This window comes from Thalassophryne amazonica, chromosome 8 (assembly GCF_902500255.1).
Source record: "Thalassophryne amazonica chromosome 8, fThaAma1.1, whole genome shotgun sequence".
Lineage (NCBI taxonomy): Eukaryota > Metazoa > Chordata > Actinopteri > Batrachoidiformes > Batrachoididae > Thalassophryne > Thalassophryne amazonica.
In genome coordinates this window covers 113,752,217-113,773,355 of record NC_047110.1, presented here as the reverse complement: position 1 = coordinate 113,773,355, position 21,139 = coordinate 113,752,217, and the positions used below count along the sequence as shown (strand labels likewise).

The 21,139-nt window shown below is 41.7% G+C and overlaps 1 protein-coding gene across 1 annotated transcript in view; it reads right to left on the bottom strand.

Moving 5' to 3' along the window:
- tdrd12 (tudor domain containing 12) overlaps positions 1-21,139 on the bottom strand; it is a 145,300-nt gene that overhangs the window by 103,196 nt on the left and 20,965 nt on the right. Inside the window, exons 5-6 of the mRNA XM_034175553.1 lie at positions 14,202-14,256; positions 12,101-12,180 (exon numbers count right to left, since the gene is read on the bottom strand). Of these exons, the coding sequence (XP_034031444.1) occupies positions 12,101-12,180; positions 14,202-14,256 (135 nt within the window). The remainder of the gene's footprint in view (positions 1-12,100; positions 12,181-14,201; positions 14,257-21,139) is intronic.

The window sequence follows — 21,139 nt, the reverse complement described above, 5'->3', positions numbered from 1 at the left end:
AGTTTCAACCGTTTCAACAAAGCTGGCCATCGAGTGAAACTGGCTGCACGGTCAGTTCTTGCTTTGTGTGAAAAACAAGCTCCTTTGTCTTAGACACATTGATTTCCAGCTGGCTGTCGAGACACCAAGCTTCAAGAGCCTTAATGTGAGCGAGATAGGAGGCTTCACCAGAGGAGTCACACTTCTGTAGCAGGCCGACTAGGGCCATGTCATCCGCGTATTTAATCAGTTTAAAGTTTGTGTCATTAACTGCAAATTCGTTTGTAAAAAGAGAGAAGAGCAGAGGTGAAAGAACGCTACCCTGTGGCCAGCCAGTGCTTATGATGAGCTCTCCTGACAGAATGTTGTTAGCACAAACTCTTTGAGGGCGACAAGACAGAAAGTCTCTGATCCAGAGCATCAGGCCCTTTTCAACATTTAAATCAGCCAGCCTTTTCAGAAGAATATGTAATTTCATAGAATTAAAAGCTGCACTGAAGTCTACAAACAAAACCCGAGCGTATGCTTTAGCAAGTGAAAGCTGATTTGAGATCATGTCCAGCAAGATCAATCCAGCATCATCAGTACCTCTGTCCCTCATAGGCAAACTGCAGAGGGTCTAGTTCACTGACCATTGTGGTGGTCAGGACGTCAACTAAAACTCTCTCCACAGTTTAACATAATATGGAGGTTATGGCAATGGGCCGAAAATCTTCATGTTTGCTTGCCCCTGGCTTTTTTGGTATAGGCCTTATTATGGAGAATTTCCAAGATTTGGGCACTCCTGTGGCAAGAAGGGAATCAAACAATCTGGAAAAGACTCCTTTTAATTGAGGAGCACAGTCTGAGTAAACGGGCTTTCAGGCCATCTGGGCCAGTGGCTTTGTTTGGCTTCAGTTTAGAAAGACTTTTAGCCACGTCATCCTCAGTGATGGCTGTGGGAGCTCCTGCTGGAAGATTTTTACAGATATCACATTCCTGTTTATCATCCACTTTATCAAATCTACAGAAGAAACGGTTTAACTCATCAACAAAACATTGATTAATGGTTGTAAGAGCATCACATTTCTTACTGGATTTGCCCATCAGTGTATTTAGACCTTCCCAGGCTTGTTTTATGTTGCCACTGAAAAATTTACTTTCTACTTCATTCTTGTACTCAATTTTTGCCTTAAATATATTCCCTCTCAGCTGTCTCCTTTTTTCCTGCTTTAATTGCACATTACCAGAGCAGAAGGCTGCCTTCTTTTCATTAAGACAGATTCTCAATTGTTTGGACACCCAGGGTTTGTTATTTGGGAATATTTTCACAGTTTAGTCTCTGAAGACTTCTACTGTAATGAAACTTATTCCCCACTGCTGGGTAGTCCATCAGAGTAAATGTTAAGAAATGATCAGACGGGGGCTTCCGGGAAGATGGCGGGGGAGAAGGTTGTGTAGTGAGAGCTCTCTGCAGTCGGTGAACTAAAACCTCACAAATCTAAAAGAACTCGATAAAAATCTGACACAATACTGATGAGAAACAGTGGCACTCGAAAAGGACGTCTAAGAAACAAAGTAATGGAGAAAGAACCTGACATTCAAGACGAAGGTGAATACGAGGACAACATGGCGCAAGAAGCAGCACAAGAGCACCGGGAGGATTGGCAAATAGCATTAGCCAAGATTAGTGAAAATATAGATAAACTTCCAACAACTTTCCGGGCCGAATTACGGACACTTGGTGAGGAACTGAAAGCTGACATAAAACAAGAAATGAGCACACTTAGACTCGAAATGGAACAAAAACTCAAAGTAAGCAACAAAGAGCTGGAAGAACAGAGAGCGAGCTTAACTGAGGCTCAAACCCGCATCTCAGAGCTGGAGAACATGAACGCGGATGCTAATGACTCGATACAAAAGCTGCTAACTCACACAATATGCAGGACAAGCTAACAGATCTTGAAGCATCTTTGGATTACCAGAAGGTAGTGAGGGGGACTCGGTACCAGGTTATTTGGATAAACTTTTTAAAAAGGAACTAGCTATTCCCAAAGACACCAAGCTACAAATACAGCGCGCACACAGAACGCCACCATACAAACCCAACCCAGGTGACAATCCGAGGATGATTGTGGTCAACTTTTTAAAGTTTGAAATGAAAGAAATGATTCTGAAGAAAACGTGGCAGGAAAAGATACGTATAGCGGAAAGGTTAATCCAGTTTGATCACGACTACCCCTCAGAAATAGTGAAAAAGTGGCGTACATACCTGGGCATTAAGAAGACACTGAAAGAATGCGGCATAAAATTCCAGACCCCATTCCAGACCCCCCAAGGTTAATATGCACAACAATATGATAATTCTTTCACTGAATGTGAATGGTCTAAATACTCCCATTAAGAGAGGAAAAATTATAACAAAATTGAAGAAGGAAAAAATACAATTTGCATTTCTCCAAGAAATGCATCTACAACCCCTGGCAATAATTATGGAATCACCGGCCTCGGAGGATGTTCATTCACTTGTTTAATTTTGTAGAAAAAAAGCAGATCACAGACATGACACAAAACTAAAGTAATTTCAAATGGCAACTTTCTGGCTTTAAGAAACACTATAAGAAATCAAGAAAAAAAAATTGTGGCAGTCAGTAACGGTTACTTTTTTAGACCAAGCAGAGGGAAAAAAATATGGACTCACTCAATTCTGAGGAATAAATTATGGAATCACCCTGTAAATTTTCATCCCCAAAGCTAACACCCGCATCAAATCAGATCTGCATCTAAAAAGGAGTGATCACACCTTGGAGAGCTGTTGCACCAAGTGGACTGACATGAATCATGGCTCCAACATGAGAGATGTCAATTGAAACAAAGGAGAGGATTATCAAACTCTTAAAAGAGGGTAAATCATCACGCAATGTTGCAAAAGATGTTGGTTGTTCACAGTCAGCTGTGTATAAACTCTGGACCAAATACAAACAACATGGGAAGGTTGTTAAAGGCAAACATACTGGTAGACCTGAGGAACGAATGGGAGGAAACTGGAGTCAATGTCTGTGACCAAACTGTAAGAAACCGCCTAAAGAAAATGGGATTTACATACAGAAATGCTAAACGAAAGCCATCATTAACACCTAAACAGAAAAAAACAAGGTTACAATGGGCTAAGGAAACGCAATCGTGGACTGTGGATGACTGGATGAAAGTCATATTCAGTGATGAATCTCGAATCTGCATTGGGCAAGGTGATGATGCTGGAACTTTTGTTTGGTGCCGTTCCAATGAGATTTATAAAGATGACTGCCTGAAGAGAACATGTAAATTTCCACAGTCATTGATGATATGGGGCTGCATGTCAGGTAAAGGCACTGGGGAGATGGCTGTCATTACATCATCAATAAATGCACAAGTTTACATTGATATTTTGGACACTTTTCTTATCCCATCAATTGAAAGGATGTTTGGGGATGATGAAATCATTTTTCAAGATGATAATGCATCTTGCCATAGAGCAAAAACTGTGAAAACATTCCTTGCAAAAAGACACATAGGGTCAATGCCATGGCCTGCAAATAGTCCGGATCCAATCGAAAATCTTTGGAAGTTGAAGAAAATGGTCCATGACAAGGCTCCAACCTGCAAAGCTGATCTGGCAACAGCAATCAGAGAAAGTTGGAGCCAGATTGATGAAGAGTACTGTTTGTCACTCATTAAGTCCATGCCTCAGAGACTGCAAGCTGTTATAAAAGCCAGAGGTGGTGCAACAAAATACTAGTGATGTGTTGGAGCGTTCTTTTGTTTTTCATGATTCCATAATTTTTTCCTCAATTGAGTGATTCCATATTTTTTTCCCTCTGCTTGGTAACCGTTACTGACTGCCACAATTATTTTTCCTGATTTCTTATAGTGTTTCTTAAAGCCAGAACGTTGTCATTTGAAATGACTTTAGTTTTGTGTCATGTCTGTGATCTGCTTTTTTTCTACAAAATTAAACAACTGAATGAGCATCCTCTGAGGCCGGTGATTCCGTAATTTTTGCCAGGGGTTGTAGATAATCAGGAACACGAGAAAATTAAAAAATTAGGATTTAGGAATACATTTTACAGTTCTCATTCATCAGGCCGTAAGAGGGGTGTGGCGATACTTATATCAAATTCAACAAAATTTATTTTAGATAAGGAGATAAAAAGGGAAAGAGGGACGATATATAATAGTAAAAGGGAGGCTGGAAAATCAGGTAATTACATTAATAAACGTTTATGCCCCCCCTGAAAGCAATAAGCAATTTTTCAAATCATTGTTTAGTGAAATAGCTGCAGAGGCAGAGGGAATACTGATTTGTGGCGGGGACTTTAATATAATCTTAAATCATAAATTAGATACAACAAGCACATGGAAAAATAAATTACATTTAACAAAATATTTAAAGTTATCAATAGAGGAAATGGGAATGATAGATATATGGAGAACCCTTAACCCACTAAAAAGAGATTATACACATTACTCTGCAAGCCATGATGTATATTCAAGGATAGACTATTTTCTGATTAAAAAACTAGATGTATATAGAGTGACGGAATGCAAAATTGGATGTGCCGATATATCAGATCACAATGCCCTATACATACAAATTAATATTAATAGTTCCAAAAGACAGACGTTATGGCGACTAAATGTGGGAATTTTTAACAGCGAAAAAGTAGAAGAACAAAAAAAGAAATTAATCAATATATTGAACAGAACAATAATGGAGAGGTAGAACCAATAGTAGTGTGGGATGCGATGAAGGCGGTGCTTTGAGGAACATTAAACTCCAAAACATCATGGTTAAAAAAGAAGAAAATGCAGACATATGAAAACTGTTCAGTAAGATTAAAGGAACTCGAACAACAGTTTCTGAAAAATAAGGAAAAAGAAATCTACTTGCAGATCCAAGAAACTAAAAAGCTAATAAATAATATTTTGATTGAGGACATGGGAAAAAAAACATGTCTTTTATAAGCAAAGTTACTATGAAACAGGACCCAGAGCCACAAAACTGCTAGTCATGTGAATAAAAAAAAGGCAAACATTAAACACAATAGATAAGATTAAAGAATCAGAAAATGGGAAGTATATATTATAAAATATAAAAAGAGTTTTTGTAGATTTCTATAGACAGCTTTACTCACAACCCGCTGCTGCGAATGAGGATGAGATCAGACAATTTTTACAACAACTAGATTTACCAATAATCGGACTGTACCAAAATAATATATTGACACAAGAGGAGATTAAAAAAGATATAAAAGCACTAAAAAAAATAATAAGTCACCTGGAAGCGATGGCTTTCCAGCGGAATGGTACAAGATCTTTACAGAGGAACTTATGACTATTCTCCACAGCGCTCTGAATTCGACTCTAAAAGAAAACAAATGCCGGCTTCATGGTCAGAAGCAATCATTTCGGTTATTCCTAAACCAGGTAAAGATAAGGAGTACTGCACAAACTACAGACCTATCTCAGTACTCAATATAGATTATAAATTTTTTACATCCATCATCTCTAAAAGGCTTAATGTATTCCTAACAGAAATAACAGACGAAGATCAAACAGGATTTATACACGGGAGACAAACGCATGATAACATTAGGAGAACTCTTCACATAACTGAACGGGCACAAAGGGAGAATAAAAATTTAGTTATTACGAGCATAGATGCTGAAAAGGCATTTGACCATGTTAATTGGGAATTTTTATATTTGACACTAGAGAGAATGGGTTTCAATAACAAATCAATAAATATTATTAAAACAATATACAAAGACCCCACAGCCAGAATAAAAATAAATGGTGATCTTACTTAACAGTTTACTCTTCATAGGTCTACTCGACAAGGGTGTTGCCTCTCACCTAGCCTCTTGGCAATTTTTATAGAACCATTGGCACAAGCAATACGACAAAATCAAGACATTAAAGGAGCAACGATAAATGGAGAGGAACATAAAATTGGACTTTTTGCAGATGATGTTATAGCCTTCCTCGAGCACCCAGATACATCACTTCCCAAGTTGATAGAGATGACAGAAAGATACGGTTATTTATCTGGATACAAGATTAACATATCAAAAACTCAAATACTTAAATTCAACTACACTCCTTCTGAACACATAAAAAATATAAACTCAATTGGAAACTTAAAGCTATCAAATACATAGGGGTAGAAGTAACAGAACTTTAGGGAACTTAACAAAAACTATACTAAAGTGCAAGAGGAAATACAGAAAGATATAAAAAGATGGAATACATTACCTTTAGATTTTAGCTCACGAATTGAGATTGTAAAAATGAATATCTTGCCGAGATTTTTATTCCTATTTCAAGCATTACCAGTAGAGGTCACTACATTGCAATTTATAACATGAGACAGGATTATCTCCAGATTCATCTGGGGGGGTAAAAGACCTAGGGTTGAATACAAAACTCTCCAGCTGCACAAAGAAAAAGGGGGGATGTCATTACCAAAATTAAAAGAATATTACTATGCTTCACAAATAAAATATCTATATTATTGGTGCAAAACAGACTACTGTTGAAAATGGAAAAATATTGAAACAAAAATATTAAAAACAGCCCATCCAAAGTATCATTGGAGATACAGGAATGTTTGAGAAGAATAAATTATATCTAGATTCTATAACCAAACATACACTCTTTATATGGTTTAAAATACTCAAACAACACAAACATCAGAAAAGTGCATCAAAACTTAAATGGATAGCATATGATGTAAACTTTAAACCTGTTTTATATGACAAGAATTATAAACAGTGGACATTTAGAAGGATAACAGCGTGGTGTGTTTTAGAGAAGAATGGGCAGCTGGACAGTTTTCAACATCTAATGCAGAGATTTGAACTGGAGAAACAAGACTTTTTTCGTTATCTTCAAATGAGAAATTTCCATAAAACTGAAATACAGGCGGCCTCCTCCATGGAAGAGAGTGAGCTAGTTGAAATTATGACAAAGGCATATGGGGATACTAATCTGAAAATAATAACATCATTATATAAAGCTTTAACAAACAGACAAAAATACAACTAAAGTGAAATGTAAGTGGGAAAAGAGGTTACAGATAAAAATTGAGGACACAGAATGGCAAAAAAATGTGGAAGGTCCACCACACAACAACTAGCTCTCGGACATGGAGGGAGTTTACCTGGAAAAACCTCATTAGGTTCTTCATCACCCCAAAAATCAAAAGCAAACAGTTAAAAAACATCAAAAATGCTGGAGAGGGTGTGGAGATATTGATGTAGACCATTTACATATTTTTTGGAAATGTACAAAAATTTGTAAGTTTTGGGAAGATGTTTGGGATGTTTTGACCTCTGTGTTGGGATATAAGGTACCACTGGAACCTGTGTTTTCTATTTATGTAATTTTTCTGAAGGAATTATACATGAGAGTGACAAATAATCAAAACGATGCTGATAGCTGCAAAGAAGGCAATAACAAGGAACTGGGGAACAACAGACTTACCAACAAAGGACCAATGGATATCGATAGTGGAAGACATATATTTAATGGAAAAGCTGACATGCAGACAGAGACTACAGGAAGCTCAAATGGACAAAAATGGCTTAAGTATTCAGGAAGCTGATTGACAAGACGCCGCCCGGGCAAATGTGTTTATGTTCATGTTCATCTGAGTGCTGTATTTTGTTTGTATTGTATTTGAAAAATAAATAAAATGATGAGTAAAAAAAAAAAGAAGAAATGATCAGACAGAAGGGGGTTTTCAGGGAATACTGTTAAGTCTTCAATTTCCATACCATAAGTCAGAACAAGATCTAAGGTATGATTAAAGTAGTAGGTGGACTCATTTACATTTTGAGCAAAGACAATCGAGTCTAACAATAGATTAAATGCAGTGTTGAGGATGACAAAAGGTCTGAAAATTTACAGAGAAACTCACAGTAACGACCAGGTGGACGATAGATAACAAATAAAACTGGTTTTTGGGACTTCCAATTTGGATGGACAAGACTAAGAGTCAAGCTTTCAAATGAATTAAAGCTCTGTCTGGGTTTTTGATTAATTAATAAGATGGAGTGGAAGATTGCTGCTAATCCTCCGCCTCAGCCCGTGCTACGAGCGTTCTGGCAGTTAGTGTGACTCGGGGGTGTTGACTCATTTAAACTAACATATTCATCCTGCTGTAACCAGGTTTCTGTAAGGCAGAATAAATCAATAGGATGATCAATTATTATATCATTTACTAACAGGGACTTAGAAGAGAGAGACCTAATGTTTAATAGACCACATTTAACTGTTTTAGTCTGTGGTGCAGTTGAAGGTGCTATATTATTTTTTCTTTTTGAATTTTTTATGCTTAAATAGATTTTTGCTGGTTATTGGTGGTCTGGGAGCAGGCACCATCTCTACGGGGATGGGGTAATGGGGATGGCAGGGGGAGAGAAGCTGCAGAGAGGTGTGTAAGACTACAACTCTGCTTCCTGGTCCCAACCCTGGATAGTCACGGTTTGGAGGATTTAAGAAAATTGGCCAGATTTCTAGAAATGAGAGCTGCTCCATCCAAAGTGGGATGGATGCCGTCTCTCCTAACAAGACCAGGTTTTCCCAGAAGCTTTGCCATTAACTATGAAGCCCACCTCATTTTTTTGGACACCACTCAGACAGCCAGCAATTCAAGGAGAACATGCGGCTAAACATGTCACTCCCGGTCCGATTGGGGAGGGGCCCAGAGAAAACTACAGAGTCTGACGTTTTTGCAAAGTTATACACCGATTCAATGTTAATTTTAGTGACCTCCGATTGGCGTAACCGGGTGTCATTACTGCCGACGTGAATTACAATCTTACCAAATTTACGCTTAGCCTTAGCCAGCAGTTTCAAATTTCCTTCGATGTCGCCTGCTCTGGCCCCCGGAAGACAATTGACTATGGTTGCTGGTGTCACTAACTTCACATTTCTCAAAACATTCACTTCTGTATGTTTATACTGATGTTGCACAATAAGCTCAATCATGAACAATGTTTTATTTACGTTATAACGACTTCTGCAGGAGGGTGTGTGTGTATGTATACGAGGTCTGTTAGAAAAGTATCGGACCTTTTTATTTTTTTTCAAAAACCATATGGATTTGAATCACGTGTGATTGCATCAGCCAAGCTTGAACCTTCGTGCGCATGCGTGAGTTTTTCACGCCTGTCGGTTGCGTCATTCGCCTGTGAGCAGGCTTTGTGTGAGCACTGGTCCACCCCCTCGTCGTTTTTTTATTGCGAATAAATGTCTGAACGATTTGGATCTTTGCTGCATCAATTTTTTTCCAGAAACTGTGAGAGACCTCCAGGTGGACACCGTTCGGAAAATTAATATGGCTTTCAGGGACGATTTTATGGGGATCACACAGGTTAAGGAGTGTTACTGCCGCTTTAAGGACGGGCCACAGCGTCTGAGAGCGCGGCGCGCTCCCAGCGCCGATCGACAGGCTCAGACCCCGCTGAAACAACCAGATCATTTCCAACATGAAGGCTTTGTTGATCCGGGACCTCATCTGACTTTCACAAAAAGGCAGAAGTCGTGGACATCAGCACTTTTTCAGCACATTCCACTGTTACAGGAGTTTTTTCATGGAAAGAAAAGCGGAGGGACGCGCCACGGAGCCGTTCATTACGCGGGACAAAACCACCTCGGTGTTGGTCTCACAGGACGGCTTTCAGATGGATTCCGGTTGCTTTTCAGTCGTGTGATTATCCGATTGTGATTGTGCATGAGCTGGACATGCCCCAACATGTCTGGAAGGCTTCATCACAGCGTTGCTTTGCGCCATGCGGCTCCACCGCGACGCACGAACTCCGCTCCTCTTTCCATGACAAAAAACTCCTGTAACAGTGGAATGTGCCATTCATTTCTAAACTGGACGCTGTCTTGATCCGGTATGTCGTCTGACTAGCACAGGAATTGTGAAAAGACGTGGACATCAGCACTTTTTCAGCACATTGAGAGACATGCGGAGGAGTTCCGCGCGTCGCGGTGGAGCCGCAATGGCGCAAAGCAACGCCGTGATGAAGCCTTCCAGGACATGTTGGGGCATGTCCAGCTCATGCAACAATCGGATAATCACACGACTGAAAAGCAACCGGAATCAATCTGAATCCACCTGAAAGCCGTCCTGTGAGACGGACCCGAGGTGGTTTTGTCCGCGTAATGAACGGCTCCGTGGCGCATCCCTCCGCTTTCTTTCCATGAAAAAACTCCTGTAACAGTGGAATGTGCTGAAAAAGTGCTGATGTCCACACCTTCTGCAATTTTTGTGAAAGTCGAGACGAGGTCCCAGATCAACAAAGCCTTCACGTTGGAAATGATCTGGTTGTTTAAGCATGTCGATTGGCGCTCTCGCAGTTGGAGCCGTCCTTAAAGCGGCAGCAACACTCTAATCTGTATAATCCCCATAAAATCGTCCCTGAAAGCCATATTAATTTTCCGAACAGTGTCCACCTGGAGTGCCTCTCACAGTTTCCTCTGGAAATAATTGATGCAACAAGCGCCAAATCATTCAGACATTTTCGCATAAAAAAATCCAACGAGAGGGGTGGACCAAGTGCTCACACAAAGCCTTCTCACAGGCGAATGACGCAACCAACAGGCGTGAAAAAAACTCACGCATGCGCATGAAGGTTCAAGCTTGGCTGATGCAATCACACGTGATTCAAATCCATATGGTTTTTGAAAAAATAAAAAAAGGTCCAATACTTTTCTAACAGATCTCGTACACAAGCTTTTGAAAATGGTGGAAGTTAGCTTTGACCGCGTGCACGCTGACGCTGAGATGCCTTTGCATTTTTACTTCTAGAAGTGCTTCTAGAAGTGTTTGTTGCTAATGTTTACATAATATACGAGAAATGTGCGATATTTAGCCAGAAAAAGCGGCATTGGAGCACCAGAGAGACCAGCCAGTGGAGTCACTGAGCCGCCCCTTACCAAAAAGTAGTAAATGCAAGTATGTTTCAAGTATACTTCTAGTTTACTTTTTATATACTTATCAGTACTATTTTTTGGTAAGGGGCCGTACTATGATTGGCTGTCACTGCCCCCCCCCCCCACACACAAACACACACAAAAGAGGATTTGCATGATGACCTCTGGACCTTTGAACTCTTAAAATAGGTCAAGGTTAGCCCTTTCTGAACTTGTCTAAGGTCGTGTGTCCCACAATGTTCCTGTGAATTTGCAGACATGTGGCAGTAACAGGACTGAACACAGACAGACGGGCCAATGGACGAACGCAAAGCCTTCGCCAATACCTGATGGCCATATTTGATGGCCTCATAAAAATGACATCCTAAAACTATGCTTTACTTTTTCATTTGAATTCTTTCATTTCATTGACGCTTGATTTTCTCTTCCATTCAGTTTTCTGTATTTACGCCTCCTCTCACTTCACCAAAACCAGAGCAGCACATAAAAGATGAGAAAAAAAGAAAGATGGAGACCTCAGTCACATCAACAGCTATAGTCAGGAACAAAGGGAACCAAGAAGCGGTCCGAAGCAGGGTCCAGTTCCGTACAGCTTGTTTCCAGTCACTGAGGCCACCACTCAGGAAGTGGAAAAACCCTCTTTTTTTTGGCATTCACCATTCGCCTCCAGCAGGGGTCACTGAGCCTGCTCCTGGAGGTCCACCTGACCCTTGCAGTTTTCCATGTCCACATGTAATGACCTCAATTGGCTGAGCGGAGCAGAGAAAGCTGGAAGACATGTGGGACAGGTGATCTCCAGGAGAAGGGTACAAGATGCTAATTTAGCATCGTGGTTCTCTGTTGTGTCATTGCGCTTCATTTGCTGTTTGTTCTGCACGCACAAAACAACAAACATTTAGCTGAATAATAAACCATCCGGCTGGTATCACGCTACCGCCGCGCTCACTACATACTGCATGCGAGGTAGCAACCCAAACAATCAACAGTGACTTCTGGTGACAGCAAGTTTTGTAATCCATTATCTCAGGTTAAAATTCTGTCAGCAACAGGAAATTAAAGGCATGGATTTCATCACTGTGAGAATATCGTCCTCAGCGACATTCTACAATGGAAACTTCTGAATGTGACTGGCTGCCGGGTCAAAGGTCACCTTTACGTACTGACAGTCACGTACAGATCCATGGAGGTCGACTCTTCCTTTTGAATCCACGTAACACCGCCTCCGTCGAACTGATGCTTTAAAAAAAAAAAAAAAAGCACTGGATTACTGCAAAATAAATTTAGAAAGTTGTGTACAGTCAATCTGAACCCAACAACTAAAATATGATGTCATTTTCGGATTCATCCATACAACAGTTTGTGCCATGTTAGCAAGTTAGTTTGGAGCAGCAACAAATTCACCTGATCCATCCTTAAATTTAAAACCAAGCGTTTTGGACGCAGGTTGGATTCTATAATATGGTGGTTAAGGTGCTTCATCCGACAAATTCAACAAGCAAACTGTGTGAAGGTCAAGCATTACCGAAACAACAAATAAACTGTGCGCATTAGCACGTCATCACCTCAAGTCGAAAGAAGCCGAACAGCTGCAGTGGTGCCACCAAGAGGCAACTGGCGCACCCTGCACACTTTAACTTACAGCCGATTCTTGAACATAAACAATAAAGAGATCCAACACCTGTTTCATTTCAAAAGACCTGCACCGACAGTGTTGTGGAAACGCAATAAATGTACTTATAAGTTGTTTTTTCAAATTATAAAACCATCATCTCAGACGCATGTTGCTTTCATCCTTTGCCACATCACCTGAATGCACTGGAGTAGATCCTGAAATCATCAGCTCTGATCTGAATCAATTTAGAATTGAAAATCTGAAACAAAAATCAATTTTGACCTGAATCATGAGATACAGAAAGACTTGCACCACTCATGAGTCCCTTCTTCCAGTCAGTCATGACGATACAAGTCTACCAGATAGTCCCAAAGAATGTTTTCAGTGCCAAAAGACAAGCATCTCCACCTGCTTGGAAGTGTTCAGATACCTGGGGCTTTCTCTGTGCTCATTTGCTTCACCAACCTTGCAATCTAGAACCCATGACCAGTGGAGTGTCACCTCTGGGACGGTCTATCACAGAGTGAAGCCGCGAGTAAACAGTCTCCCTCACCAAGACGTCGCTCACCACATTCAGAGTGGAGACCGAGACAACAGACAAGACACTCAGAGGACACTCCAGTCTGAGCTTCATCATACCCTCACTGGCTGGGGACAGAAGAACGCGGTCTGACACGGACCAGGAGGGGGGAGGGGTGGCAGACCAAAGGGGGGCGTATCCATCTGTCCACTCCCAGATCTGTGGACCTCATTTGCAGCAAGGTTGTTCCAGGTGTTCACTTGAACGAACCACTTCAAGTTCAGACCTCGACACCGCCCGTCAGCACCACACCGGTCACCACCCCTCAAAAGACCTTTGGTAGTTTCTGGTATTTTTGTCTTGTAATTCTGTTCCCTTCAATTTCAATTTATTTTCATAGCGCCATATCACAACAAAGTTGCCTCAAGATGCTTCACACAAGTAAGGTCTAACCTTACTAACCCCCAGAGCAACAATGGTAAGAAAAAAAACTCCCTCTGATGAAGAAACCTCAAGCAGACCAGACTCAAAGGGGTGACCCTCTGCTTGGGCCATGATACAGACACAAATTACAGAACAATTCACAGGAAATGTTGCCGGTGCACAAGACAGGAGGGTTACAGAAAGACACCACACCCATCTCTGGATGGAGCCACACCTCAAACAGAGCGAAAAGAAAAAAGCAGAATCAGGCATCAGAAAGACAACAAATACAGTATAATTCGTCAGCATTAAGCAACAAGAAAAACAGAAGAAATACTAAGGTGATTGCCGGCCACTAGCCCAAAGCTTCACTAAAAGACCCAGAATTTAGACTCGGCCGCTTCTTTCCAATGAAGTGGCCGAGTTACTCCCACAAGCTACAGTAACAGTAAAACCCATGTTCAGTGCCGAGCTTTGTGGCGTTTACACCGGCTGTGGCACCAATCCTGCCACCAAATGCTAAAAAGTGCACAGAATATTTAACACTTTAACAAACATTTCAAAATGTGAGTTTACCAAATTTTCACACTGACAAAGTAAATATTTCACAATGTAATTTTTTTTTAAAGGTTTTATTGTCTGCAAATCAAAGCCTAATAAGGTGACGGGGGCATCTCACCTTTGATAATGCACGCTGCTCACCTTGCAGCAGGTTGTGCAGGTAGAGTGTCGCAGAGCTGTCCACTGACTCGAACCACTGCAGAGAAAAGACACAGACTGAAGCACGCTGCCAGCGATGTGTGCGTCACTTCTGATGTGCAACTGCAGCGTGTGACATGCCACGTGTGTGTATATACACCAGGCTATATTCATGCTGTGGTCCCTCTTCACCATCATTCTCTTGATTATTATCAGCTATTTAATTTGGGACTGTTGCGGAGTACTTTTCATTTTTGTATTTATTCCTTTATTGTAATTTATGTTGTTTGGTGCTTTGATTCCTGAGAAAGTCCTCTATAAGCAGTCATAATTATTATTCAAACTGTCAGTTGTTCTTGCCAGGAAGAATTTCACCCTTCCACCAAACTTTCACATCTTAAAAGTCAAGAACTGTAACCCTCTCAAAACGTTAGATTTTTTACACATTAACACTGGCAGGTCAAAGCTCTGTATCACCCCCCACCCCCCACCCCCCAAAAAAATCATGCACTTCTGATATTTATAAATCTCTTTTATGATGAATTATGGGTTTCAAGTAGAAAATGTACCAGAAGCCCTGAAATGCTAACATCCCCCACTAGATGGCAACAAAAGCTACTCAAATACACAACTTCTACTCTGAAAAATAGTTACTTTCTCACATACAGTGCATCTTCTGTGGCTGTTTTTTGGAAGTTAATTTTAGAGGGTGAAGTGGCTTTGGGCTTTTTACGCGTACACACTTATTTTTTCATTTCACTATCGGGCAGTCAGCTGACAGCACCTCTGCCAAAGCAGACATATTCAATGTGTTATACGAAATAAGCTTAAAAATATAAACATCTATAAGTACAGAGACTCCCACCAGGTTTACCTGTTTATGATTTAGATCCTGTGGGTCATAGGGCTCGAGTTTAGATGAGATTTCAGAAAGAGCAAAAAGTGAATTCTTGGGACCTGATAGTTGTGACTCCTCCCCCCAACTGCTGATTTTTTTTTTTTTGTTGAATTTATATCTTTCATGTCTGACTTCCTGTCCACTAATAGAAACTCCAGTAAAAGCTCAATTATTTAATGGTTCCGGAATGATGACAAAATTCTCCTGCACTTCGAGCGCCTTCAACACCATCTAGCCCCTTGTGCTTCAGGGCAAACTGAACAGGGTCTGAGTGGACCCCTGCCTAGTCACTTGGATCTCCAGCTACCTCACCGACAGTCTGCAGTACGTCAGGCTGAGAGACCACATTGGGCACTGTGATCAGCAGCATCAGAGTACCACAAGGCACAGTGCTGGCTGTGGATACTCAGTGTGCTTCTTACTCTGTGTGCTGCTATCCAATGCTGCTGGAGCCTCAATTTCCCTGAGGGAGTCTACCCAAGGGATTAATAAAGTTCTATCAAGGCCCGGTCACACAGCACTAACAAAGGACAACAAAGTCCAAACGAAACAAGAAATCTGGATTTTCACTGGCATCGTTTAACCTTTGTACAGCTTTGTTCCTGCAGCTGGCGCTTCATCAGGATTTTTAAACTGTCAAAAAATTTGAATGAATGCCGCCAAAACCCTCAATTCTTCTGCATTGCTGTCGTTCTTGACGGTTTCTTATCATTTGCTTAGTTTTTGTAGCTTTAGTGCTTAGTTCGACTTCGTTCAACCAGCTGAATGTTTTCATACAGTACAGAAGCCGGTTTGTGAGCGCTGCTGTGGAGGAGAGATGCAGCTCCTCTGCGGTGGTGCTGGTGTGTGGTGTGGGGCTTCTGCTGCGGCGTGTGATGGGGCGGGTGCTGCTGCTATCATGCCATGGTGCTGGCCGGCCAGGAAGAATTTGTCTGCCTCCTCCCCCAGCACACAGCAGTCCGTGATCGTAGTGTTGGGCAGCGCTGCGTACACCTGAGGGGAGAGCTGCTGCACAAAAAGTCGGGCCGGTGCCCTGTCAGGAGCTGCAGCATTCTATCCATGAACTCTGAAGGGCTTGGTGTCCTCTAGCCGGTGCAGAGAGAACAGCCTGCTGGCCCTTTCAGTCTGACAGTTCAAACGTTTTGACGAGGTGATCCTTAATCGCTGTGTATTTCTTTGCAACGGGGGGGCTTTGCAGGTCTGATGTTCCCAGCCCTGATAAGGAAGCAGTGTGTCCCTCTGTACATCTGGAAACCTGAGTGCCATTTGGTTTACCGCTGTGAGAAGGAAGCGCATTTCTACAATGCAAAAAAAAAAAAAAAAAAAAAATGAAGGCAGGAGTGCGGCAAGGGCCACACATGACAGAACGTATACATTAACTCATTTTCAAAGTTCAGAACATCCCAGTGCCAGGATTTTTTTCAGCATTTGAGTGTTTTGTCAAGACCCATAGAAAAGTGAGTTCTATGTCCATGTCAACAACAAACATACCAAAAGAAAAGAAATTGGCTCGATGACGCGTCTTTGGCGTGGGGCGTTACTATTGGAAAAGACGCGTTTAAGAGCCAATGGCATCAAGTGAGTTAAAAGAAAGCATACACAGCTGCAAGCAAATCTACAAATGCAACGGCACGCGAAAAATGCTGAGTACACACGCATTTCAGGTGTACAGACAGTGATTACAGTTTTGGTATTTGAGACATTTGAGAAATATTTGGCATGTTTGGAGTGTGTATTATTTTGGTGGAGTACTTACTGTGTGTGGTTAGTCTGGTGGTGTTTTTGTTTGCTTTTTGTAAAAATGAGATGTCTTATCAATGTTTAGTGCTTCAGCTTTTTGCTTTTTTTGTATTTTTTTTTTTTAATTGAAGTAAGACAGCGTGCAGAATGTGGTCAGAGTCTGAACCAGACTGAGGATTCTGATGATGAAAGAGATGATCCCCTTTTGTTCTGGACAAGCAACCAGAGCAGATGGATCCATAGTCAAGTCAATATATGGAAAATACCCCCTCAACCCCCTAAAATTCTGGTAGGGTTTAGTGTACTTTATAACATACTAAAAGTTACAAAAGTAGGGCCCCCGGAAAAGTGTTTCTTTCTAGATGGTGTCCAAGATGGCTGCTGAAAACTCATTTATATAGCACCAAATCACAACAGAGTTGCCTCAAAGTGCTTCACACAGGTAAGGTCTAACCTTACCAACCGCCAGAGCAACAGTGGTAAGGAAAACCTCCCTCTGAGGAAGAAACCTCAAGCAGACCAGACTCAAAGGGGTGACCTTCTGCTTGGGCCATGCTACAAACATAAATTACAGAACAATTCACGGACAAATATACAAGAATTGCTGCTGGTGCACAGGACAGGAGGATCGCCAACACAAATACAACTCCCATCTCTGGATGGAGCTGCACCTTAAACAGAGAAAAAACAGAATCGGGCATCAGAAAGACAAAAAATACGGTATAATTTGTCAGCATTAAACAACAAGAAAAACAGAAATACTAAGGTGATCGCCGGCCACTAGCCCTAAACTTCACTAAGACACAGAATTTATGTAAAGTTTAGGCCGCAGCCCGCTCCAATGACTAATAAATGAATTAAAAGAGTAAAAAGCATAAAACAAAACTGTACCAGTATTCTAGCCATATGAAAGGGAAAGTAAGTGCGTCTTAAATCTGGACTTGAAAATCTCCACAGAATTTGACTGTTTTATTGATGCAGGGAGATCATTCCACAGAACAGGGGCATGATAAGAGAAAGCTCTATGACCCCCAGACTTCTTATTCACCTTAGGGACACAAAGTAGTCCTGCACCCTGAGAACAAAGCCCAGGCCGGTACGTAAGGTTTAATTAGGTCAGCTAGGTAGGGAGGTGCCAGTCCGTGAATAATTTTATAGGTTAGTAGCAGAACCTTAAAATCTGATCTCACTGGGACAGGAAGCCAGCGAAGGGATGCCAAAAATGGGTGTAATGTGGTTGTACTTTCTGCTTTGTGTCAAAAGTCTGGCTGCAGCATTTTGAACCAATTGGAGAGCCCTAATGCTAGACTGCGGTAAACCAGAAAATACAACATTGCAGTAGTCCAATCTAGAAGACATAAATGCATGGATCAGGGTCTCAGCATCAGCCATAGACAGGATGGGACGAAACTTCGCTATATTTCGCAGGTGGAAGAAAGCAGTCCTAGTAATTTTTCTAATGTGGAGGCCAAAGGACAACAAAGGATCAAAAATTACCCCAAGGTTCCTCACTTTGTGTAAATGATCATAACTATGTAACTATCAACTCAAATTTGATGATCTTGAAGTCTATCCCCGGGTTTTGGGGGCAAGGAATACATTAAGACCATTAAAAAAGAAATTGGGCCATTATCTAACAAGTTCAGGGGGCATTTTCCATACATTGACCTGAAGAATGTGTTCAAATCAAATCAATTTTATTTATATAGCGCCAAATCACAACAAACAGTTGCCCCAAGGCTCTTTATATTGTAAGGCAAAAGCCATACAATAATTACAGAAAACCCCAACGGTCAAAACGACCCCCTTGGCGACAGTGGGAAGGAAAAACTCCCTTTTAACCCCTTTTAACAAAGAAACCTCCAGCAGAACCAGGCTCAGGGAGGGGCAGTCTTCTGCTGGGACTGGTTGGGGCTGAGGGAGAGAACCAGGAAAAAGACATGCTGTGGAAGAGAGCAGAGATCAATCACTAATGATTAAATGCAGAGTGGTGCATACAGAGCAAAAAGAGAAAGAAACACTCAGTGCATCATGGGAACCCCCCAGCAGTCTAAGTCTATAGCAGCATAACTAAGGGATGGTTCAGGGTCACCTGATCCAGCCCCAACTATAAGCTTTAGCAAAAAGGAAAGTTTTAAGCCTAATCTTAAAAGTAGAGAGGGTGTCTGTCTCCCTGATCTGAATTGGGAGCTGGTTCCACAGGAGAGGAGCCTGAAAGCTGAAGGCTCTGCCTCCCATTCTACTCTTACAAACCCTAGGAACTACAAGTAAGCCTGCAGTCTGAGAGCGAAGCGCTCTATTGGGGTGATATGGTACTATGAGGTCCCTAAGATAAGATGAGACCTGATTATTCAAAACCTTATAAGTAAGAAGAAGAATTTTAAATTCTATTCTAGAATTAACAGGAAGCCAATGAAGAGAGGCCAATATGGGTGAGATATGCTCTCTCCTTCTAGTCCCCGCCAGTACTCTAGCTGCAGCATTTTGAATTAACTGAAGGCTTTTCAGGGAACTTTTAGGACAACCTGATAATAATGAATTACAATAGTCCAGCCTAGAGGAAATAAATGCATGAATTAGTTTTTCAGCATCACTCTGAGACAAGACTTTTCTCATTTTAGAGATATTGCGCAAATGCAAAAAAGCAGTCCTACATATTTGCTTAATATGCGCATTGAAGGACATATCCTGATCAAAAATGACTCCTAGATTTCTCACAGTATTACTAGAGGTCAGGGTAATGCCATCCAGAGTAAGGATCTGGTTAGACACCATGTTTCTAAGATTTGTTGGGCCAAGTACAATAACTTCAGTTTTATCTGAAGTTGACCTGTTGAATTGGATCTAACTGAATAACTAATTCTCATCTTTCTCAGACACTGCTGGATCAAGCCGAGGAAATGTACTCCTCCCTTCTTAGTGGAGAGACGACACTAGGAGATGCTGCTTGTTCTGAGGTTTTGATCCAACTCGAGACAGTAACGGAGAAGAAGAGATCTGAACTTGCACAGACCTCAAAGACCAGCCAGTTGTGGCTGAATTATCAGCATAAGGTTGGCATGGCAAGAATGTTGATCAAGGCGGATCATAGTCGGTCTTGGTTGATGCATTTGCAAGCAATGTCCAATTGCCTAACTGTCTTTGCTGCAGCTGGGCACTTCAATTATCTGCGATCATGTTGCCAAACTGAACACTCAGTGACAACAGTGGTGGTTGGCTCTCACTGCGGTATTGTATCACTTCCTGTTCCGGAGCACAGCGGTGTTTTGCTGCATCTGTTAGCTGTTTAATCTGCGCAGTTAGATTGCTCTAGTTACCTAGATAACGATTTGCTTCACAGTGTAATCTTCACGTGCCTTAACTAAAGCACTCCCTCTGCTGAATCACCTCTAAATTATTACACATTATTCACTTGTGTGTTTTAGGAATCTGCTAGCTTAGCGCAGCTACTAGCTCTTAGCCGGTTTAGCATGGCGGCTTCTCCTGTCTCTCCCGCACTTTTCTGCTCTGGGTGTGAAATGTTTAGTTATTCCTCGGCCTCCTTTAGCAGTAATGGTACTTGTAATAAGTGTAGCTTATTCGTAGCTTTGGAGGTCAGGCTGGGCGAATTGGAGACTCGGCTCCGCACTATGGAAAATTCTACAGCTAGCCAGGCCCCTGTAGTCTGTGCGGACCAAGGTAGCTTAGCCGCCGTTAGTTTCCCTCTGGCAGATCCCGAGCAGCCGGGAAAGCAGGCTGACTGGGTGACTGTGAGGAGGAAGCGTAGTCCTAAACAGAAGCCCCGTGTACACCGCCAACCTGTTCACATTTCTAACCGTTTTTCCCCACTCTGCGACACACCCGCCGAGGATCAAACTCTGGTTATTGGTGACTCTATTTTGAAAAATGTGAAGTTAGCGACACCAGCAACCATAGTCAATTGTCTTCCGGGGGCCAGAGCAGGCAACATTGAAGGAAATTTGAAACTGCTGGCTAAGGCTAAGCGTAAATTTGGTAAGATTGTAATTCACGTCGGCAGTAATGACACCCGGTTACGTCAATCGGAGGTCACTAAAATTAACATTGAATCGGTGTGTAACTTTGCAAAAACAATGTCGGACTCTGTAGTTTTCTCTGGGCCCCTCCCCAATCGGACCGGGAGTGACATGTTTAGCCGCATGTTCTCCTTGAATTGCTGGCTGTCTGAGTGGTGTCCAAAAAATGAGGTGGGCTTCATAGATAATTGGCAAAGCTTCTGGGGAAAACCTGGTCTTGTTAGGAGAGACGGCATCCATCCCACTTTGGATGGAGCAGCTCTCATTTC